The sequence below is a fragment of the Phyllostomus hastatus genome, unplaced genomic scaffold (assembly GCF_019186645.2).
Source record: "Phyllostomus hastatus isolate PE091 unplaced genomic scaffold, TTU_PhHast_1.1 phas_scaffold_12, whole genome shotgun sequence".
NCBI lineage: Eukaryota > Metazoa > Chordata > Mammalia > Chiroptera > Phyllostomidae > Phyllostomus > Phyllostomus hastatus.
Genome location: NW_025334007.1, coordinates 17,094,310 through 17,113,641, shown reverse-complemented (window position 1 = coordinate 17,113,641; position 19,332 = coordinate 17,094,310). Strand labels below are relative to the sequence as shown.

General features: G+C 45.5%; 1 protein-coding gene across 1 annotated transcript in view; it reads left to right on the top strand.

Moving 5' to 3' along the window:
• The window catches only part of PRPS2 (phosphoribosyl pyrophosphate synthetase 2), a 30,426-nt gene extending 16,730 nt beyond the window's left edge, over positions 1-13,696 (top strand). The window contains exons 5-7 of the mRNA XM_045856120.1: positions 8,899-9,072; positions 9,819-9,978; positions 11,141-13,696. Coding sequence (XP_045712076.1) covers positions 8,899-9,072; positions 9,819-9,978; positions 11,141-11,233 — 427 coding nt within the window. The 3' untranslated portion in view covers positions 11,234-13,696. The remainder of the gene's footprint in view (positions 1-8,898; positions 9,073-9,818; positions 9,979-11,140) is intronic.
• Positions 13,697-19,332: the final 5,636 nt, after the last annotated feature.

Below are 19,332 nucleotides of genomic sequence, written 5' to 3'. Positions count from 1 at the left end.
CCCTTTCTTGTGTATTGGATAAGGAAACATGTTTGAAATTCCTTAATACTTGATTTTGCAATTGAGCCAATAAGGAGCCAGCAGGCTTTATCTCCAGAACAGAGTGCTGTCTTCTTTGTCAACATTTCATCAGTCATGACAGAGAAAAAAATTCATACACACACAAGTATCTGTTTTCAGCAAAGAGGATATTTCGAGGTTTTTTAAGTAATTTTTTTTCCTGATTATAAAAGGAAAAGCCTAATTGGAAGATGAGGCTTTTAATTAGCAACATGATCGACTAAGCTGGTCTTTCCTACTATAAGCACTTGGAAATGATAGCCAAAATAGAATCTGAAAAATAGAAATATACAGTCATACAACACCAGTATAGCTCCTCTTTCTCCAAGAGAGAAAGGGAGCTGTCCAGGGCTAAGAAATGAAGAAGGGACAAAAGCCGTACTTGGGTGGCCTGGGGGTCAGGTGTCAAATCCAGGAAGAGGAAGGTGACTGGGGTGTTAGTACCCACGTAGGTGCTTCCAGAGAGGATGGGGGTGAAAGGGTAACTTCTCCCCTGCAGCCCAGAAGGAAAGCCAGGCTTCACCAGCACCTTTGAATGGGGGGGCGGGCATAGGCACCTGTGAGACATCAGAGCAAGGCCTGTGCCATGTGTCACTGTGCGGTGGGTTAGCCTCTGTCCCCGTGGGGCGGGAACCCCTATGCTGAAAAGATTCCCATTAAAATCGGTCCCAGACTGCAAAGCCACTGCAGGCGGACAGTTCCACAGGCTCAGCTGCTCAGGAGGTACTCACTGCTGAAGTCCACCTAATCATGCCTGCTGATCCAGGTCACCGGGCCACAGAGAGCCAGCGCCACGGGGTGACAGAGCAGTTACTAGCCATAACGTAAGTTGGACAGAGAGACTGACGTGGCGCTGACAGCATCAGAGTGTGGGCACACTGAGTGGCATAGGAAAACTGTAGGAGCAGCAAATCCGGGGCGCTTTGCAGAGACTGGAGGAATTAAGGAGCAGTAGCTACAGAGCGCTGTACTGCAGGTGGGGCATGGTGACTCACTCAAAGTGACCTTGTAGAACTATGCGCCTGCCCTCTGGGAAGGAAGAAAAAGTGGAATGGAGTTTTAACACCTGGGTAGATGCCTGGAAGGAGAGGTGCAAGAGACCTCTCTGTCCAATCGTGCTGTAAGAAAGCAAAGAGCTAAATTATGCCGTGAGAGACCTGTGACCATCAGGCTTTAGGGCATCTTTAAAATGTAAATGCCCACCCCTCTTTTGGCTCCCTCATCCACCAATGGCCCAGCTAGGGACCTAGAATTAAACTTAAAAGCTGCGGAATAACCCAGAAAGTGAAGGTCCTGAATCTTACAAGAGCCCCTTAGTGCACTAAGCTACTGTTGCTAGCGCTTAGGTTCCCAGCACAGAAGAGGAGGAATAACAGGGCTCAGCTGGAGATGGATCTCTAACAGCAGCAGGAAGTGGCCACGGAAGGAGCTCACAAATATCTACAAGACAAGCAGAGAGTTCATTTGCAAGGACCCCAGCTGGGCAGCCATAGGGTGGGGAGAAGTACCATATCAGAGCCCAGCGCTGAGTGTGGTGCTCGCAAACGTGCCGCAGCCAGGCCCTCCAGGTGCAAGACACCGCGTGAGTGTTGTCTGCTTAAGCAGACGGGACTATGGGCAACATTTTGGAGTAATTCCTCGTGGCAGTGCTTGCAGTTTGCATGGGAACTTACTTAGGTCGCACGGTGGAATCCGTATCCCATATGGCAAGTCCGCGGGCTGATGGGAGGTTAGAGGTGAACAAGTGGGCCAAGGGGCTCATTAGCATGCCATGCAACTTGTGATTAATAAGCGCTTTATTGGCAAATAATTCACATACCTCAGTTGGCCCAGTTCAAGTGCACAGTTCAGTTGTTTGCAGTCTAGTCACAATTTGTGTATCCATCTAATTCTAGAACATTTTTTATCCCCCCTCCCCCCAGAGGAAACGCCATACCCATTAGCAGTCACCCCCCCATTCCCTCCTAGCCCCTGATGGTCACTCATCAGCTTTCTGTCTCTGTGCAGTTGCCTGCCTGGAAATTTGACATAAATGGAATCAGACAATATTATGTGCCTTTGTGTCAGTCGTATTCGTCCTTCTTTTTAAAAAAACAGAAAAAGCCCTGGCTGGCATAGCTCACTGGATTGAGCACGGGCTGCGAACCAAAGGGTTGCAGGTTCGATTCCTAGTTTAGGGTACATGCCTGGGTTGCGGGCCAGGTCCTCAGTGAGGGTCACATGAGAGGCAACCACACATGGATGTTTCCCTCCCTCTCTTTCTCCCTCCCTTCCCCTCTCTAAAAAATAAATAAATAAAATCTTTTAAAAAATAAATAAATAAATAAACAAACAAACAAAAAATTTACTTTGGCAGGTAATAAGCCAAAAAAAAAAAAAATAGATTCCACAAACGTTTGTTGCCTTTTCCTATCCCAACCATATATTTTAATATATAGTGTGGAGATATAGTGCTCTTAGCAAACCTTCAAACAGGATAGCATCCCCCATTTCCTTCCTTAGTGACCTCTATTCTTTCCAGTGTCCGAATTACGATATTCAAACATCTGTCTCCCTTTTATTTCATACAAATGGTGATACACTGTACATACTCCTTATGTATATACATACTCTGCTTTCATTAAAACTTACTTTACTCCACTGTTTTTTTTTATAGCTGGGTCATATTCCATTGTATTTGTATGTTATGATTCTTTTAACCACTTTCCCATTCCTCGTTCATAGACTGTTTGTACTGTCACGTGTCACTTCACGACGGAACGCGTTCTGAGAGTTGCGTCATTAGGCGATGCGTCATTGTGCGAACACAATAGAGTGCGCTTACACACGCCTAGACGGTACAGCCTCCTATACACCGGGCTGTCTGGTATAGCCTGTTGCTCCCAGGCTACAAACCTACACAGCTTGTTACTATACTGAACGCTGCAGGCAGTGGTAACACAATGGTCAGTCTGTGTGTATTTAAACATCGAAAAGGTACAGGAAGAATACAGGATGAAAGACACAAAACCGTACGCCTGTACAGGGCACTTAGCAAGAGCGGGGCCTGCAGTACCGGAAGCTGCTCCAGGTGGGGCAGCGAGGGAGGTTAGTGCCAAGAGGGCCAAGGACGCCTGTGTGCACTACTATAGTCCACTGTCCACTTACATTTACTTTAAAAATGTCTTCAGTAGTAAATTAAACATAGTGCACTGGGATGCTTTTTAATTTATAAACCTGATGGTTCTTTTTAGCTTCCTGACTCCTTTGTAATGACACTTAGCATAAAACAGACACATTATACAGGTGTACAAAAATATTTTCTTTATATCCTTATTCTATAGGGATTTTGCTATTTTTATTTTTTTTTAAGATTTTATTTATTTTTAGCCAGAGAGAAAGAGAGAGAGAGAAACATCAATGTGCGGTTGCCTCTTGAGTGCCCCCCACCAGGGACCTGGCCTGCAACCCAGGCAAGTGCCCTGACTGGGAATCGAACCAGCGACCCTTTGGTTCACAGGCTGACACTCAATCCACTGAGCCACACCAGCCAGGGTGGATTTTACTATTTTTAAATTTATTTTTTACTTTTGAAATTCTCTTGTTAAAGACTAAGACACAGAGCCCTGGCTGGCGTAGCTCAGTGGATTGAGCGCGGACTGTGAACCAAAGTGTCGCAGGTTCGATTCCCAATCAGGGCACATGCCTGGGTTGCAGGCCATGGCCCCCAGCAACCGCACATTGATGTTTCTCTCTCTCTCTCTCTTTCTCCCTCCCTTCCCTCTCTAAAAATAAATAAATAAAATCTTAAAAAAAAAGACTAAGACACAAACACACATTAGCCTAGGCCTGTACAGGGTCAGGATCACCAGTGTCACTCACTGTCTTCTGCCTCCCTATCTTGTCCCACTGGAGGGTCTTCGTCTCCTATGATGACAGTACCTTCTTCAGGAACACCTCCTGAAGGACCTGCCTGAGGCTCTTCTTGAGGAGGTGTCACTTTTTTTGGAGGCTTTTCTTGAGGAGGTGTCACTTTTTTTGGAGACATGTTTGAGGCCTCTGTTCATGAAAACCTTTCGATGCTGGGTTGCTGAGGGTAAGGTCGGGCACCCTTCCAGGCACATCTATTTTCATGAAGGTCTGTTCTTACCTTTGGCCTATTCTGTTGGCCCGAGGCCTTTTCCTTTGCGTTCTGAAGAGCGCCCATGGGCAAGAGGTCACACCTTGGGTTCTTGTGTTGGCGGGGGTGGGGGGGGTGTTCAGATACACCCCCCCCAGTTTTTTTCATTACTTCTCTTTGTGTAGTTTTATTCTCTGCAGGACTTTGCAAACATTCTTACGTAGTCCTATCTACCTCTTCACCTTTTGGTTTCTGGGTTTATAAAGGGTTCACCCTCTCAACCTTTTTCTTCTCCCATGATTTTGTTTAAGGGTTGTTCTCTTCTTTTTTAATGTCCCCATTTTTTTAACCTGCAAATTGTGTTGGAATGAAGAGTGAAATGAGATTCCAGCTCTTCCCCCACCTCCCAGCCATCTACTTGTTCCAAAACTGCTTATTAAATAACCCATCTCTCCCTTATACAAGAAACATGGACTTTTTTTTTAAGATTTTATTTATTTATTTTTAGAGAAGGAAGGGAGGGAGAAAGAGAGAGAGAAACATCAATGTGAGGTTGCTGGGGGCCATGGCCTGCAACCCAGGCATGTACCCTGGCTGGGAATCGAACCTGCGACGCTTTGGTTCGCAGCCCGCGCTCAATCCACTGAGCTACGCCAGCCAGGGCTGAAACATGGCCTTTTATGATAGGTTCCCCTATTTCTTTGCCACCTCCTTTCCCCCTTCCCCAGTGTCTGCTATAAATTATCATCCTCACATTCCTAACTCAGCTATTTCCCAACCAACAGAACAGCCTCGCAGGTTAACACGTGATACGTGCAGTTTACATTATCTGTGACTTCTTTGCTTGATGCAGAAAGTCCTATTTCACCAAAGAAAATAAATCCCTATCTCACAAACTGGAACTTTCTGCCTTAGAGAAAGCTTGGTGGCTTGACTCGTTCCTGGTCCAAAATTTAATGTCGCCACCAGAGGTCTCTCGGGTAGTTTTTGACACTTGATTGGGCTGACAGCTAAGAGCAAATAAACCTTAAAAGGACACACACCTGCCACAGCTGTGATAATCAATATTAACTAAAACTGGTACAGGGAGTTGGTGAAACTAAGGAATTCAGGATTAATTTTGATTGTTTCTGTTTTGGAAAGAATGTAAACATGTGTGCAGAAGAAATGGAAAGTAAACTGTGCATTATTTTTCTTCTAGCTTTCCCTGCTTAAGACTTCTGTGTGATGTATTGTCTCAACACTCTTTGTTAGGGTTATGTATTAAATCTCATTTGTCCACCTGCAAACGAAGAGTTGTAGCCTATTCAGGAGTAGGGATATTAAGTGGCTGGGTCTCCCGACTCACATTCCATGCTCACCCCCTGCTCCCCCAAAGCCACATAGCTCAGCTTGTTTCTCACCCTGCTGCCGGGTGCCCCCCGGTCTGCTTGCCCGTGGGGCAGCAGAGTGGGATCACCTGGCAGAGGTGTGCATGCAGGTTGTACTTGGACTTCACAGCGCCACAGGCTTAGAACTTAGGCCACAATGGTGGTGGGCCGTGGGCCGTGGGCCAGGGCCCTGCCTTGCTGAGTTCTTCCTGGCCCTTACAAACAAACCAATGCTCTAATATAGACACACGCATCGCATATAAGGTGTTCATGAGTCTCTTCTTGGGAAAAATCTGTCTTGTTTCCCGAGAAACTAGCTTTCCTGAATTAGAGTTTCTGTGGCTTATCTTTTATGAAATTGGCATATAGTTAGTAGTAAATGTTTTAAGGTGATTGTGGGGCACAGTTTTTGTCAGCATTGTAATTAATTTGTTTGCCCAATTAAAGGAAACCAGTGGTAAATAGATTTGGAAATGAAGGGTGTGAGCTCTAGAGCAATGTGGTTTCGGTCTGAGACGGAAGGATGCATGTTGGATAGCGGGAAGAAGATGGCCCTTATCACAGTAACACTTCCCTTTGCTTCAGGGACTTTGGGGATCTGAAACTGGTGTCTTCCCTTAGCTGACCTAACAGCCTTTGTCTTTAAATGGAAAATGTGGTCCCTATTTTGTTGATTGACGGGAGAGAACGAGACATCAGCCGGTTTTTCCACTTAGTTGCGCACTCACTGGCTGATTCTTCTGTGCGCTCTGACTGGGGATCCAGGCGTTGCTGTAACCATTGAGATACCCAGCAGGGCCTGGTCCTTTCTCTTCTGAAATTACTGACATTTTCATTCGTGACCACCATCTTTTGTACTTTAAAGCTAGTGTCCATTGTAGTTCTTTTCCTTCCCACAAATGAGACATTATTATTGCAGTTTTAGATAGTAAACATTTCTTTAGATTTGTCTACACGTTGACTCCTGTCTTTGCTTACCCCTCCCCCCTGCCACCATATCCCAGTGTATCTGTTATCATTTTTCTTTGCCTTGGAGTGTTACCCCAAAGGATCATTTTGAGTTACATTCTCCACTCGTGGGTTTTAACATACACAACGTGGGAATTTGGACGAATGACATGCGGGAGTGCCTACGTGCAGTTTGCCACTCTCGAGAGAGAACTAATGCCGTCCACTTAGCGTGGAGTTTGAGATAGCCACACGTCCTTCCTGTCCCCACCTGGGCGGCAGGTTAATTTTTACTCGTTATGCTGAAGGGGTAGCCTCCAGCATCCCTGTTACCCGGGGTCTCCCGTTAGGCTCAAGAGCATTGAAGTCGCCTTAGAAACCCTCGGGGCAAGAACTTAGCTGCTTGCCTGCTCCTTAGGATAACTACTTTTACATCCTCTGCTTCTGAAGATGCCTACTACCGTTCTAGCTCAGCGATGCATTCGTAAAGATAGTTCCCTCCGTAATCTAGCACTGTAGCTGTCTCCATCAGAAAGGGTGCCCGGGGGCCTACTGTGCCACAGAGCAACTCTAAAGTGTCATTTGGAAATGGAGATCTTCCTACGTGGCATCAAGGCGGCCTTGCCTTAGACCTCCTTCTCACGTATGGCCCTTGCCTGAGTAACACATGTCCCTGCTAATTTCAATGAAACCATTAAGATCTGAGAAAGGTGGCTATGGTCTTTGAGCAAGTTGGAAGCTGGTGAAATACTGGGCAAAGAAGTTATATACACAGAGCTACCATAAGACACAGTAATTCTGCCCACATGTATGCCCCAAAGGACTTGGAAGCAGGGATGCAAACATACTTCTGCGCCAATGTTTATAGCAGCAGAATGCACAATAGCCAGAATGTTGAAACAGCCCAGGTACCCATCAGCACATGAGTGGATAGGCAGAAGGGGCTATTGTATATCCTTACGATGCAACTTATTCATCCAGAACAAGGAATAAAATACTGATCTGTGCTACAGCATGGACAAGCCGTGTAAACATTGGTTCTGACTGGTGTGGCAGAGTGGCTGGGTGTCATCCCATAGACCAGAAGGTCTCCTGTTTGATTCCCGGTCAGGGCACACGCCTGGGTTGCGGGCCAGGTCCCCAGTGGGGGCACATAGGAGAGGCAACCGATAGATTTTTCTCTCTGTCATCAGTGTTTCTCTCCCTTTCTCCCTCCCTTCCCCTCTCTCCCAAAAGAAATAAAATCTTTTTGAAAAAAACTGGTAAACATGCTAAGAGAAAGAAGCCGGCTACGAAGGACCACACATTATATGATTCCATTCATATGAAAACCTCAGAAGAGGTAAATCCATAGAGATGAAGAGGCTCATGGCCGTCGTGGCCTGGGGGCAATGGGGAGTGACTGGGTTTCCCTTTGGCGTGGTGAAAATGTTCTGGAAATTAGAGGTGGTGCTTGTACAACACGATGTGCGTGCACTTAATGCCACCGAATTGTGTGCTTTAAACTGGTTGAAACGATAAATTCTGTTTTATATGCATGTTACCACAATTAAAAAATACGCTCATTGAACATTCTCAGAAGGGGGTGAGGGAGACCTGGGGTGCAGAGGCCTGCCTGCTGTCTCTTTGGTCGGAGCACCCAGGAGTGCCATTCCCGGCTGCCATCTGAGAGTGATGCGGTGAGCAGGAGCAGGACCCTGAAAAGGCACGGGGGTCACACTCTCCGTTCACTGCTCACAAAACCGCGGTGTGCGACGGTGTGTGTATCGGGCCCTCAATGTCACTTCTTCAGCTGAATTGCATAGCGATTGATTGTCATCGTAACGACTGAAATCTCCTTTCAGGGCACGTTGCATCTGTGGCATTCTTTTGTGGTCACTTTTCATCGTTGAAGCCCACTTTTCGTGGGAAAAATGCCAGGCCTGTCACCTCCTCTTTCTGGGGCCAGCTCGGCGCTTTCTGAGCTGATGGCTTTTGAGCACTCACAGTTGACAGGTGGAGGAGCCGGACTCATGATTTAGTCTCCCGAGGACTCAAATGTCCTGGAGCCCGTTTCTGTGAGCCTGCCTGTTCCGTGGCTGCATTTCACCAGGGCTTGGTCCCCCACAGCCGCACCACTCACTGCACAAATGGCAGTTTCCGAGTAACTTGCTTGAGTTCGTGCCTGGGATTTCAAAAACCACCACGCAGCACTACCAAATTGACTATCAGTTATTATCCAGTAGCTTTAGCCAGTGGGCAGGGTTCCCTGTCTTGTATGCCCAGCTGCTACAAATGCAGAGCCACGTCACTGGCCTCGCAAGCGAGACCTGATCGTTCCATTGTCTAGAGTGTGGCCGGCGACTACATTCCTAGTGGACAGCTTGAAAGCACGAGATTGTTTTATTGACCGTTTCTCACCTGCCCTTTTCATCTGCACAGGGTCACGTCCATCGCGGACAGGTTGAATGTGGACTTCGCGCTGATTCACAAAGAGAGGAAGAAGGCGAACGAGGTGGACGGGATGGTCCTGGTGGGCGATGTGAAGGACCGCGTGGCCATCCTCGTGGATGACATGGCTGACACTTGTGGCACAATCTGCCATGCTGCGGACAAGTACGGGGGACAGTTTGGGAACGTGTTAGGCTATCTGATGAAGAAGGGGAAGATGTCAGCTTTGAAAAATTAGGCCTGTTTTCCCTAATCATGGCCGTCTGCTTAGCAGTGGCATTTCAAACCAGGGGAGGTTCTAGGCACATGTATTTTCTTTGGTAGGAAGGAAACTGCGACCCTTTAAGGCCTGCTTTCCACTTTCAAGGGGGGTTTTATGAAGGGTCCGAGGAGGCGGGCCCCTGCACCTGAGCCCAGAAAGAGAGACCCCTTGCAGGCCCCCTCCTCGGGCTCTCACTGCCTTCTGTCCAGCCCTGCCTCCAGCCTTTGAAGACAGTGCAAAGCAAAGAACATAAAATCTCCCAATGATATTTTATATTGATATGTCAAAAGGGTGGTATTCAGGCTATTTGGGTTTAAACCAGTGGCTCTCAACCAAGGGCAGTTTTGTTTCCTGGGGGACATTTGACAACATCTGGAGACATTTTTGGCTGTCACAGCCCAGGGGAGGGAGGAATGGCTACAGTGCAATCCAGGGGTGCAGCACAACAAAGGATTCCCTGGGCCCAAGGCCAAGGCCAATAGACCCAGATTTAATGGCATAACAAAGCATGTTGCCAACACATTACCTTTTAAGAACCTGTTTTTGGCTACTGAATATGAATGAAATTGGTTTCGTGGTTTGCTTTATGGAACAACACTTTCCTTTTAAATTCACACTAAGGGGGGACTTTTGGTCTTCTGTTTTATAGGCTGGTCTTGGCCGGAGCTACCAAAGTTTATGCCATCCTTACCCATGGGATCTTCTCTGGACCAGCTATTTCCAGAATAAACAGCGCCTCCTTTGAGGCTGTTGTTGTCACAAACACAATTCCGCAGGAGGACAAAATGATTCATTGCCCCAAGATCCAGGTACTGTCCATTACTGCAGGCAGAGCCAAGCCAGGCACCTACCTTGGATCCCAAAAAATAGCATCTGTGTGTGACTGCTTACTAAGGGGAATGTCAGCAGAGGGTGCAGCTTCCCACGTGTGGGGTCTGACTCGTGTTTGAGCTCTGAGAAAGGCTCTGGCCAGCAGAGGTCAAAGTTAGAAATAGTAAGTGAGTAACACCACTTACTGTAGATAGAAAAAGCGGAAGAGACAGGCTGTGCTGAAACTCCACAGAATGAACCTACAACCCAACAGGCGTACCTGATCAGCCGCAGGTGAGAGTCTGCGAGCTGTGGCCCACGGGCCCAATCCAGCCTCAGTCCGGCCCATCGTGTGCTTTTGTAAATAAAGTTTTATTAGAATGCAGCCACGCCCATTAATTTGTGTATCGCCGATGGCTGTTCTCACACGACAACAACTGGCTTAGGTGTGGCCTACAAAGCAGAAAATATTTGTTCTCAAGCCCTTTACAGAAAAAGTAGTTTGCTGAACCCCGAGTTAGAATGATCATAGTTGCGCTTTTAAATGATGTAGTCACTACATTTTTCTGAAACCGAGAGAAAGAAACCTTCCATGTAATTGAATACAATTAATTTAAAAACGACGAACGCCCAAGGCAAGGATGTCTCTGGTTAACAGCAACCCTGAAAAGCTGCACTTTGAGTATCTGCACTAAAAATCTCCCTGCCAGGATCCCATAGGGCAGGGGTGTCCAACTCATTTTCTCCGGGGGCCACATCAGCCTCGCGGTTGCCTTCAAAGGGCCGAGTGTAATTTTAGGACTGTATAAGTGTAACTACTTAATAGTTAAGCGAGAGCTCGGTGCTTACTAAGCACCGAGTAGAAACTAGGTGCCACTGGGTAGAAACTAGGTGCCAGGCCAGATAAAACAAGGTGGAGGGCCGGATTCGGCCCGTGGGCCTTGTGTTTGCCACCTGTGCCTTAGGGGTTTGGTTTAACAGGCGGTAATTTGAAGATTGATCCAAAGCTGTCTGTCCTCCCAAAAGAAAATGGATACAGGTCTTGACAATAGCATATCTTGCAGGTAAAGAAATTGTAGGTTTTCTGGCTTTTATGTTTTTAATTCCACGTGACTAAGATGCCTCACTTCCCTCGCCCTGTTTCTGTGTGTTGTCATCTAGGTCATCGACATCTCGATGATCTTGGCCGAGGCGATCCGCCGGACCCACAACGGTGAATCTGTGTCTTACCTGTTCAGCCACGTCCCGCTGTAGATCCGGGACGGGAGCGCAGAGCAAGCCTGCCAGTTTCTGACGAGTGTGTTTTCATCCGATTTGTTAGCTTTAGGGCTCAGCAGTTAGACCACCAAACCAGATCTTTGTATCCACCGAGACCCGTTGTGTCCCCCTTCTATAGCTCAAGACCATTTACTTCCGGTTTGCGGGGAGAGCAGTGGTTATTTGATCTGTGAACTATCATAAATCAAAAGCATTTTTGTCATCTTGACTTGCTCTGATAGGTGACTTTTTCCTTTGCCCTGTTTTGAGGCCGCAACTTCCACATGTGTAATTGCATAGTGGAAATTCATAATTTATATATTTCAGGGTTGCCCAAGGTGACTTTAGGATAAAGACTTCTATGTATATATCAAATCATAATGCCTGTGGACATTTGAGTAAAACCCTGTATAAAATGAGCCCTTCTAAGAAAACCTTAGAAAATATATAATACCTTGAATTTTTTTTTTTAGTAGCCAGGTTTCAAATAAACCATTTTAGTTATTGTATTTGATTTGGACCAAATTTTTTGTACTTGAGGATGGCCACTGATACATTTCTGAGTAAATATTAGACGTATCAGAGGCCATTTAGCTCCAAATTGTTTTTATTACCACTTCTGAAACACGTTTTATAACGCTCACCTGCATGAAATGTCGTGTTCTCAAATTCCAAAATGAGTTCGATGATAGATCTGCTTTGGAACCCGTTTTTGAGATAGTCTCTGCACTGTCACGTTCTTGCCCGCCTCTGTCCGCCCCAGACGGACTGTTCTTTGGGTGCCATTTGTCCCGTCATCTCATTTAGGTCACGTTTCCAGCTGTAGCTTTGACTTAGCCTTTTTCCAATAATTTCATGTTGTTGATTTCCACCTAAACAAAAACTCCTAAGTCCCCTCAGATTGATGAATCTGATCATAATTTGGCCTTTCACATAAATAAAAAGGTGTATTTTTTTTGTACTTTATACTTAATGCATATTTACGTTTCATTAGTTTTGACTTTTCGTGTTCATCGGTTTTTTGTAATGAGAAGTAGCGAGTCTAGGCAACTGATTATTGGAACCAAAGCCACTACATGAAAAATGTGGGTAAGAAAGGCCTACAAGAAAAGTACAAATAAGTAAACATTAGTTCCTCCATTAAAATAATATTCAAATAGGGGCCCAAGAGTGATTGTGGAGGGAAAGATTGCTTCCTCCCTGAGGTGGCCCTTGATAACCCCCTCCTGTGTCAGGTGCCTGCCTGATGCCCTCCCTCCTTGTGAGCTTTATTATGTGCACATTGGTGCGCACCCAACTGAATACTTTGTCACCAGAAGAAGACAATTTGCCTGCATAGAATAATAAACAACAGTCTCTCTCTCCTGCTAAATCTTAAAACTTTAAGAGAATAAATCCTTTGAAATCTGCAGGTGGAAAAGGAAAATCTACTGAAGTTATTAACAAGTTTGTTAGAAACCCTCACAAATAGGTCGTTAAGGTTTCCAACTTCCCTACAGCAGAGGTGGAATTGAAGTTAAAAAGTGTCATTTTTGTCACCGCAGAAACGAGCATTTTGAGGTACGGTTTTTGAGATGAAATGGTGTAGCCTGGTACAGCCAGCTATGCAATACAGAGCGACAATGTCTAGAAAGAGTTGACTTGAGATATGGAAAGAGTTTATTTAGATGCTATGTAATCTTAATTTTTGGATAAACGAGTGATATCTGTATTTCTTGGAATTTCTATGCATAGAGAAATGCAAATGTAGTTATGAATATGCATAAGTAGACAGCTTAGCATATAAGTGTGAGCCTGTTGACATGACATGACTAAACCCAGTTGCTTTCAAGGTCATCGTTTCCTCTAACATTTATAATTGGTAGTAGAATAGGGAGTTGATTTTCAAAGAAGATCTGAAGGGGGGAAAATGATACAAAATCTATTGTAATCCTCTGAAGTAAGACCTGATTGTTTCTTACATGATTTAGTACCAAGTGTGTTTTGGAAAGTACTTCTAATACATGAGCTAACTGGTTAGACCAGACTCAGCCGTACAGAGTGGCAGTGTGGGCCCGAGCTATTTGGTTTCCGTTCAGCAAAGATGAGGAAAGTGACCTCCGAGCAGCTTCCTCCCACGACTCCCAGAACTCGTGCTCTTCCCACTGCCGGTGTGGAAGCATGTCCATGAAACCACCAAACATGTTGGTCCTGTCAGCTCTGCCAGATGGAGGCTGACTTGCTGTGTATCTAGCCAAAAAGGGGAGCCAGAGAAATGGGAACATAACCAAAATCGCTCAGCCTCCAACTTACATTAACCAACTTACAGATATTCCTAGGGTAACTGTGTTTTGTTAGATGTTAACTAGATTCAGGAATATATCATTTGCAGTGCTTGTATTGGTTTACTGTAACATTTTCAGATCTTTCAACACTGTACTAAAACATTTCAATAAAGTCCTACTTCTTTCATAGCGTGCATCATCATTGTGGAGCTGTGTGTTTTGCCTGAGTGATGTTTTATGGGGTACCTGAAAATGCGCGCGACTTCCCTGACTATAGCCCACCATATAAAATTACAGAAAAGCCAGTTTTTTGAAGTCAGCTCTTTTCTTTTTTTATTCTCTCACCCGAGGACATTTTTTCATTGCTTTTGTAGCGAGAGAGGGATGTTTGTTGATTGACTTCTTGCACACGTCCTGACTGGGGACCAAACCTGCAACCTGCGTATGTGCCCTGACTGGGAATTGAACCCACAGCCTTTCAGTTTATAGAATGACACTCCGACCAACTGAGCCACACTGGTCCAGGCTCTCTCCTCCATTTTGAAGGTATTTCTGAAGGACTGATTAGCAGTCTCCTTGCCCCAAAGTGTAATAGTGGTGCCACATAAGGTATCCAAGTTGATATTTCTAGATGTTTCCTGTAAAACTGAAGATTGCAGTATTTACACAGCAAAGTAGTAATGTTCGGTAGCCATAGGTTGGGGCAGACCAAACTTAAATGTATGCCCCGTAGAAGTTTCTCTTGTGCTTTGATTTCAGAAGTGCCAGGAAGCATTTCCTGTTCCCACAAAACAACTTCTACTCAGTGATGCTTTAAGTTACTCTCGTAGGGACAAGATAAATTTATATAATATTCATGCTCTCCCAGTAATGCTCTGGTTTCAAGTGTGGATAACCCAGAGTGGCAACCTTTTGTCTTGAAGTCCCAGTGGAATATAAAGAACTAAACTCAGCTCCTCTGCAGATGATCTGTTTGAGAGAATGTGATGGAATGTACTCGAAGGGAGGGGGGAAATGAAGCAGTGGTGGGAACACTTCAATTCCATCTAATGATGCTGTCACACCTCTGGGTGGGGGCACTTCATTTCATGTGGCAGATCTTACCAAATCCAGCGGAGCTACAGGATGGACAGGCTACGTGTCAGGGAAAGATGAAACAGAGGTCCAGAGGATGAGTAAGGCTAGGGTGATCCGAATGGGCTTTGTGAAGGGAAGGCTTATTGGTGGTACTTCATGGCAGAATTTTCCAGAACCAGATGGCTGTATTCCAGCAAGGGCTCAAGCAGGATCAGCCCAAGGTGTTTGGTGTGTAGTATGTTTGAGCGAGGATAGCCAATGAAGATGGAAATGAGGGACTGAAACATACTAGCATATATCCTTCATGTGTGTTGCCTGCAGACGTCAACATGTTGAGTCAGTCCTTTTCCCTACAGAGCTTCACTTTATTGCTTGACCTCCTGTACCCCAGAAACACGTCGCTCCGTTGTTTCCCTGCCCTCACTTCCCAACACCACCTTCTGGGTTGGTTGGCTTCACTGTAGTCTCCAAGCTCTGTTTTGTGTTCTTGAAAGGGCCCAACACAATCCCCTCACCCAGAGCCTCATTGTCCTGACCATCTCCATCAAGGGTAGCGTTAGGTAGTGACAAACAGATGCATGTTGAACATACTTCCAACGGGCTGTAGAAATGACAGGAATGAATGCCGTGCAATAATAGAGATGGTGATCAATTGAAGCCCTTCACACCAACCTGATTTGCGTGACCATCCCAATATAAATGGAACCCAAAGCGGTGCCCTGCATAATGATAAGAGCAGTTCTCATTCTCCTCAAGGCTGAGTCCTGTGATCAAGAGAAAAACCAGCCAAAACAATTTCACATTTGAAAAGCAATAAAAATGGCAAAGCAAACAATGCAATGCGTTGGAAAGTGCCCTAAACTGGGAGTGTGGTGATCTAGAGGCTGGTCCCTGGTATGCTACTGCCAAGATGTGTGGCCTTGGGCAGATGTCATCTATCACTGATTACTGCAATCATATTTTCCTTTTTCTTCAATTATATAAACACTTTATTACTGATTATAAAATAATATATATCCATTGAAAAAATTCTGGTAAATACAAGGGCAAGAAATTTTTAAAAATTGTTCACAATTACTTGGCAATAACAATGGCTAAAAATGTAGCATATGACCAAACAATAATTTGTTTAAAAAATTAAAAAAAAATTTCTTACAGTTATTATCATTTTCCATGTCATTAAATATTCTAATACATGACTTCCAGAGGCTGCATAGTAATCTAAAGTAATAGGTTTTGAATCCAGTACCCTTGAAAAAATAGGAAGTAACAGATCTTGGCTTAAATACTAATCCCCTTACCTTTCTTTCTCTTCTATACATCACAAGTGGTATACTGTTACTTTGGTGGTTCCCAGCGAACCATGGCTCCCAATTTTCACGCTCATGCGTAGTGCCCTCCCTTACTGACTCTTGGCTTGGCCAATACATAAGCCATTCACAAGGATAATGCAAGCAAGGGCTTAGTGCTTGCTCATTGGGCTTGTCTCTACTAGAATACTCACTCTTAGTATCCAATCACCATGAAAAGAAGCCCAAGCTAGCCACATGGAAAGCAAAAAAGCAAGAGGTCACAACCTCCCAACCTTCCCCACTGGGGTACCGGACATGTGAACAAAGCCCTTTGACTGCAAGCGCATGAGAGACCCCAACTGCGACCAACGGAAGGACAGCCCAGCAGAGCCCCGCCAATGCACAGGGTAGTGAACACATAAAATTGTAGCTGTTTTAAGCTAAGAAGTTTCAGCGTGGTTTGTCACACAGCAATACGTAAAACTGAAACACGACAGCATCAAATGTGAATAGTCGCATCGAATAGAGAAAGTAGATCTTTAGAATCATAAACTCAAGCAGGCCTTTTGGCTTATAATCTGGTCAAATGGCTGAGGACCCGGCTGATGAGATGAGCATGGGCTGTGGAGTCAAAACAACATGAACTGTAACCCAGTTTTGCATATTACTAGATACATGACTTCTTAGAGTGTCGGCTTCCATGTGGGCAGATCAGGCTTTAGCACCAGCTACCTCGCAGGTGTTTCATTTTTAGGCTTCGTGAGTGACGGTGCTTCTAACACAACGGTGTCAAACTCATTTTCACCGGGGGGCCACATCAGCCTCAAAGTTGCCTTCAAAGGGCCGAATGTCATTTTAGGGCTGTATCAATGGAACCACTCCTTAACAGTCAAGCGAGAGCTCAGTGCTGCCACCAGGTAGAAACAAGGTGCTGGACCAGATAAAACAAGGTGGAGGGCCAGCGGGCCTTGTGTTTGCCACCTGTGTTCTAACGCAATGGAAACATTAGCCAGGTGAAGGAATGGATATACAGGTGTGAGGAACATTTTTATTAGGCAGTCGTGTCCTTGAAACACAAGAGACTATTCTTTCCACTCTACCTTACTACCAATGGACTAACTTAGCCGGTCTACAAAAACCAGATGGCAAGATGGATTCTCTGTAATGCCCACCTGCTTCTGATATTTCAAAAGTGCTTCTGATATTTCCAGGCAGCAGGCAGCCCGCTTGGAGACCATGACAGCCATAAATAGCCTTTCCTCTTTTTAACCAAGTCATCTACTTCGTTATTTGCATCGGGGGCTTTTTTCAAACCATCTGACCCTTTGGACTCTTCTGGTAGGACGCGTCCCAAACAGGAAAGAAGGGTGTTGTCACATGACGGGGCATTTCCTGTCAAGGACCTCTTCAGAACACTTTCACTTCAAGGTAAAATGAAACTCACAGGCCTGAGCAGACAGGTGCTTCACAGTTTAGCATAAAGCAGGGGTGAGGCACAAAAGACAAGGGTGACTGTGGCATGAGGCTTTGTGATGCTGAAACCATGTCATATACAAAGGAACTGTGTGGCCTGTGTTCTGTCTCCGTGTGTCACTGACAAAGAGCAGGCTCGTGGTATCGGCACATTTCTAGTACAGAACATGATTTCAAAAGGATTCATTGTTGTGTCTAACTGAAAGGGTTTGGCCTTGTGATAAAAATACCATGAAAGTCCTCTCTCCTTTTCATCAAGCAGACCCTGACTTTCCAAGCCCAAGAGTGGAAACAGGCAGCAGGAATCGGGGAAGCAGTAGGGTTAATACCTACCTCTCACTCACCGCACGTTCACCCAAACCGAGCAACTTGCGTAGAGACACAGTAAGGCCTATTCTTCCCCACGCTGGGAACGTGGCATTGGGTGGACTGGAGCAATTTGCTCAGGGGATTTATTTAGGTGTCCATCAGCTGTAGGAGACTATGTATGATGCTATGTTCCTACCGAACCTGTTTGATGTCTATGCCGGAGTCAAATGGCAGAGCTGGGACTCAAACCTGGGCATCGGTCCCCAGCTGTGCGCTTGTTCAACCACCGCTGTGGATGTTGGCTCCGGTCTGGCCTTCCTTTTAATTTCAGAGGTTAAATCCCAAGAATCCTTCAATGTTTAAATCTGTAGATTAACATGACAGAAAATAGGGCTGCCAAGATAAAATACGGGATACCCAAGTAAATTTGAATTTTAGATAAACAGCCAATGTTTTTTGTTTTTTTTTTAGTATAAGCATGGCCCATGTTGCCAAATTTAGCAGCCCTACAGTAAAGCTTATCTACCCACCAAGGGTGGTTCCTGATGTGCCCAAAGGAAAAAAACAAAATGTAGTGAAACTTAGAAAACCCAGTATGAGGCAACCCACCTCCTACTTCTTCATCCAATAATTGCTCTTGAGCATACTAGCCTGCAGGAGCCTGGGCCGACCATGTGGCAGTCTCCCGGGTCATCACTCAGACTGGGTCATCCCTGGGGCCACAACTAACTCTTCAGCAGAAGGTCTTCCACAGGTTCAAGGTGAGTCATCGCACTATTTACTTGTAATACCGAAGACCTGAAATAGCCCAGCTGCCCATCATTAGAGGGACAGTTAAGTAAACTGTGGAGTATCCAGACAAGGAAGGCTTTCTGGCTGTGAGGAAAGAGTGAGGATTCCCCTCTACGAAGCTGTAGTGTAGAAGGAACTCCACATAAAAAGGCAAGTGTGGAACGAAGTGTATGATAATGAAATATACCTAGGGGGTACTTAGGAGGGGAATAAGGAGATAAAGAAATTCTGGAAAGACCCTGGCTGGCGTAGCTCAGTGGATAGAGCACAGGCTGCGAACCAAAGTGTTGCAGGTTCGATTCCCAGTCAGGGTACATGCCTGGGTTGCAGGCCATGACCCCCAGCAACCACACATTGATGTTTCTCTCTCTCTCTCTCTCTCTCTCTCTCTCTCTCTCTCTCTCTCCCCCTCCCTCCCTTCCCTCTCTAAAAATAAAGAAATAAAATCTTTTAAAAAAAGAATTTATAAAATAAAAAAAGAAATTCTGGAAAGAGAAATAAGGAACTGATAACAATGGTTTCTTGTCTGTGTGGGGCAGGGGTGAAATTAGAAAAATGGCACATGATGAGATTTGTTTACTGCGTGTCCATCTGCGCATGCGTGTATGTCTGTATCTGAGCAGACAAGCATTCAGAGCAGGCGTGAGGCTGCTGTCCTTCGAAAGGGGCTGCTTCCAAGGTTGGCCTTTGACTGGCAGCTGGGAGCTGGAATTTCTAGTGGGTCCCCACCATTCCCAGAACTGGGAAGAGTGGCTCCCTGTGGCTAAACTGTGTCTGTGAACAATATACGTTATACTAAACACCTGCTTCCCTCCTGGAATTTCGGTACGTGCTAGGGAGAGGGTGCCTATGTGACGGGTCCCGACTAAAAACCCTGAGTGCCGAGTCT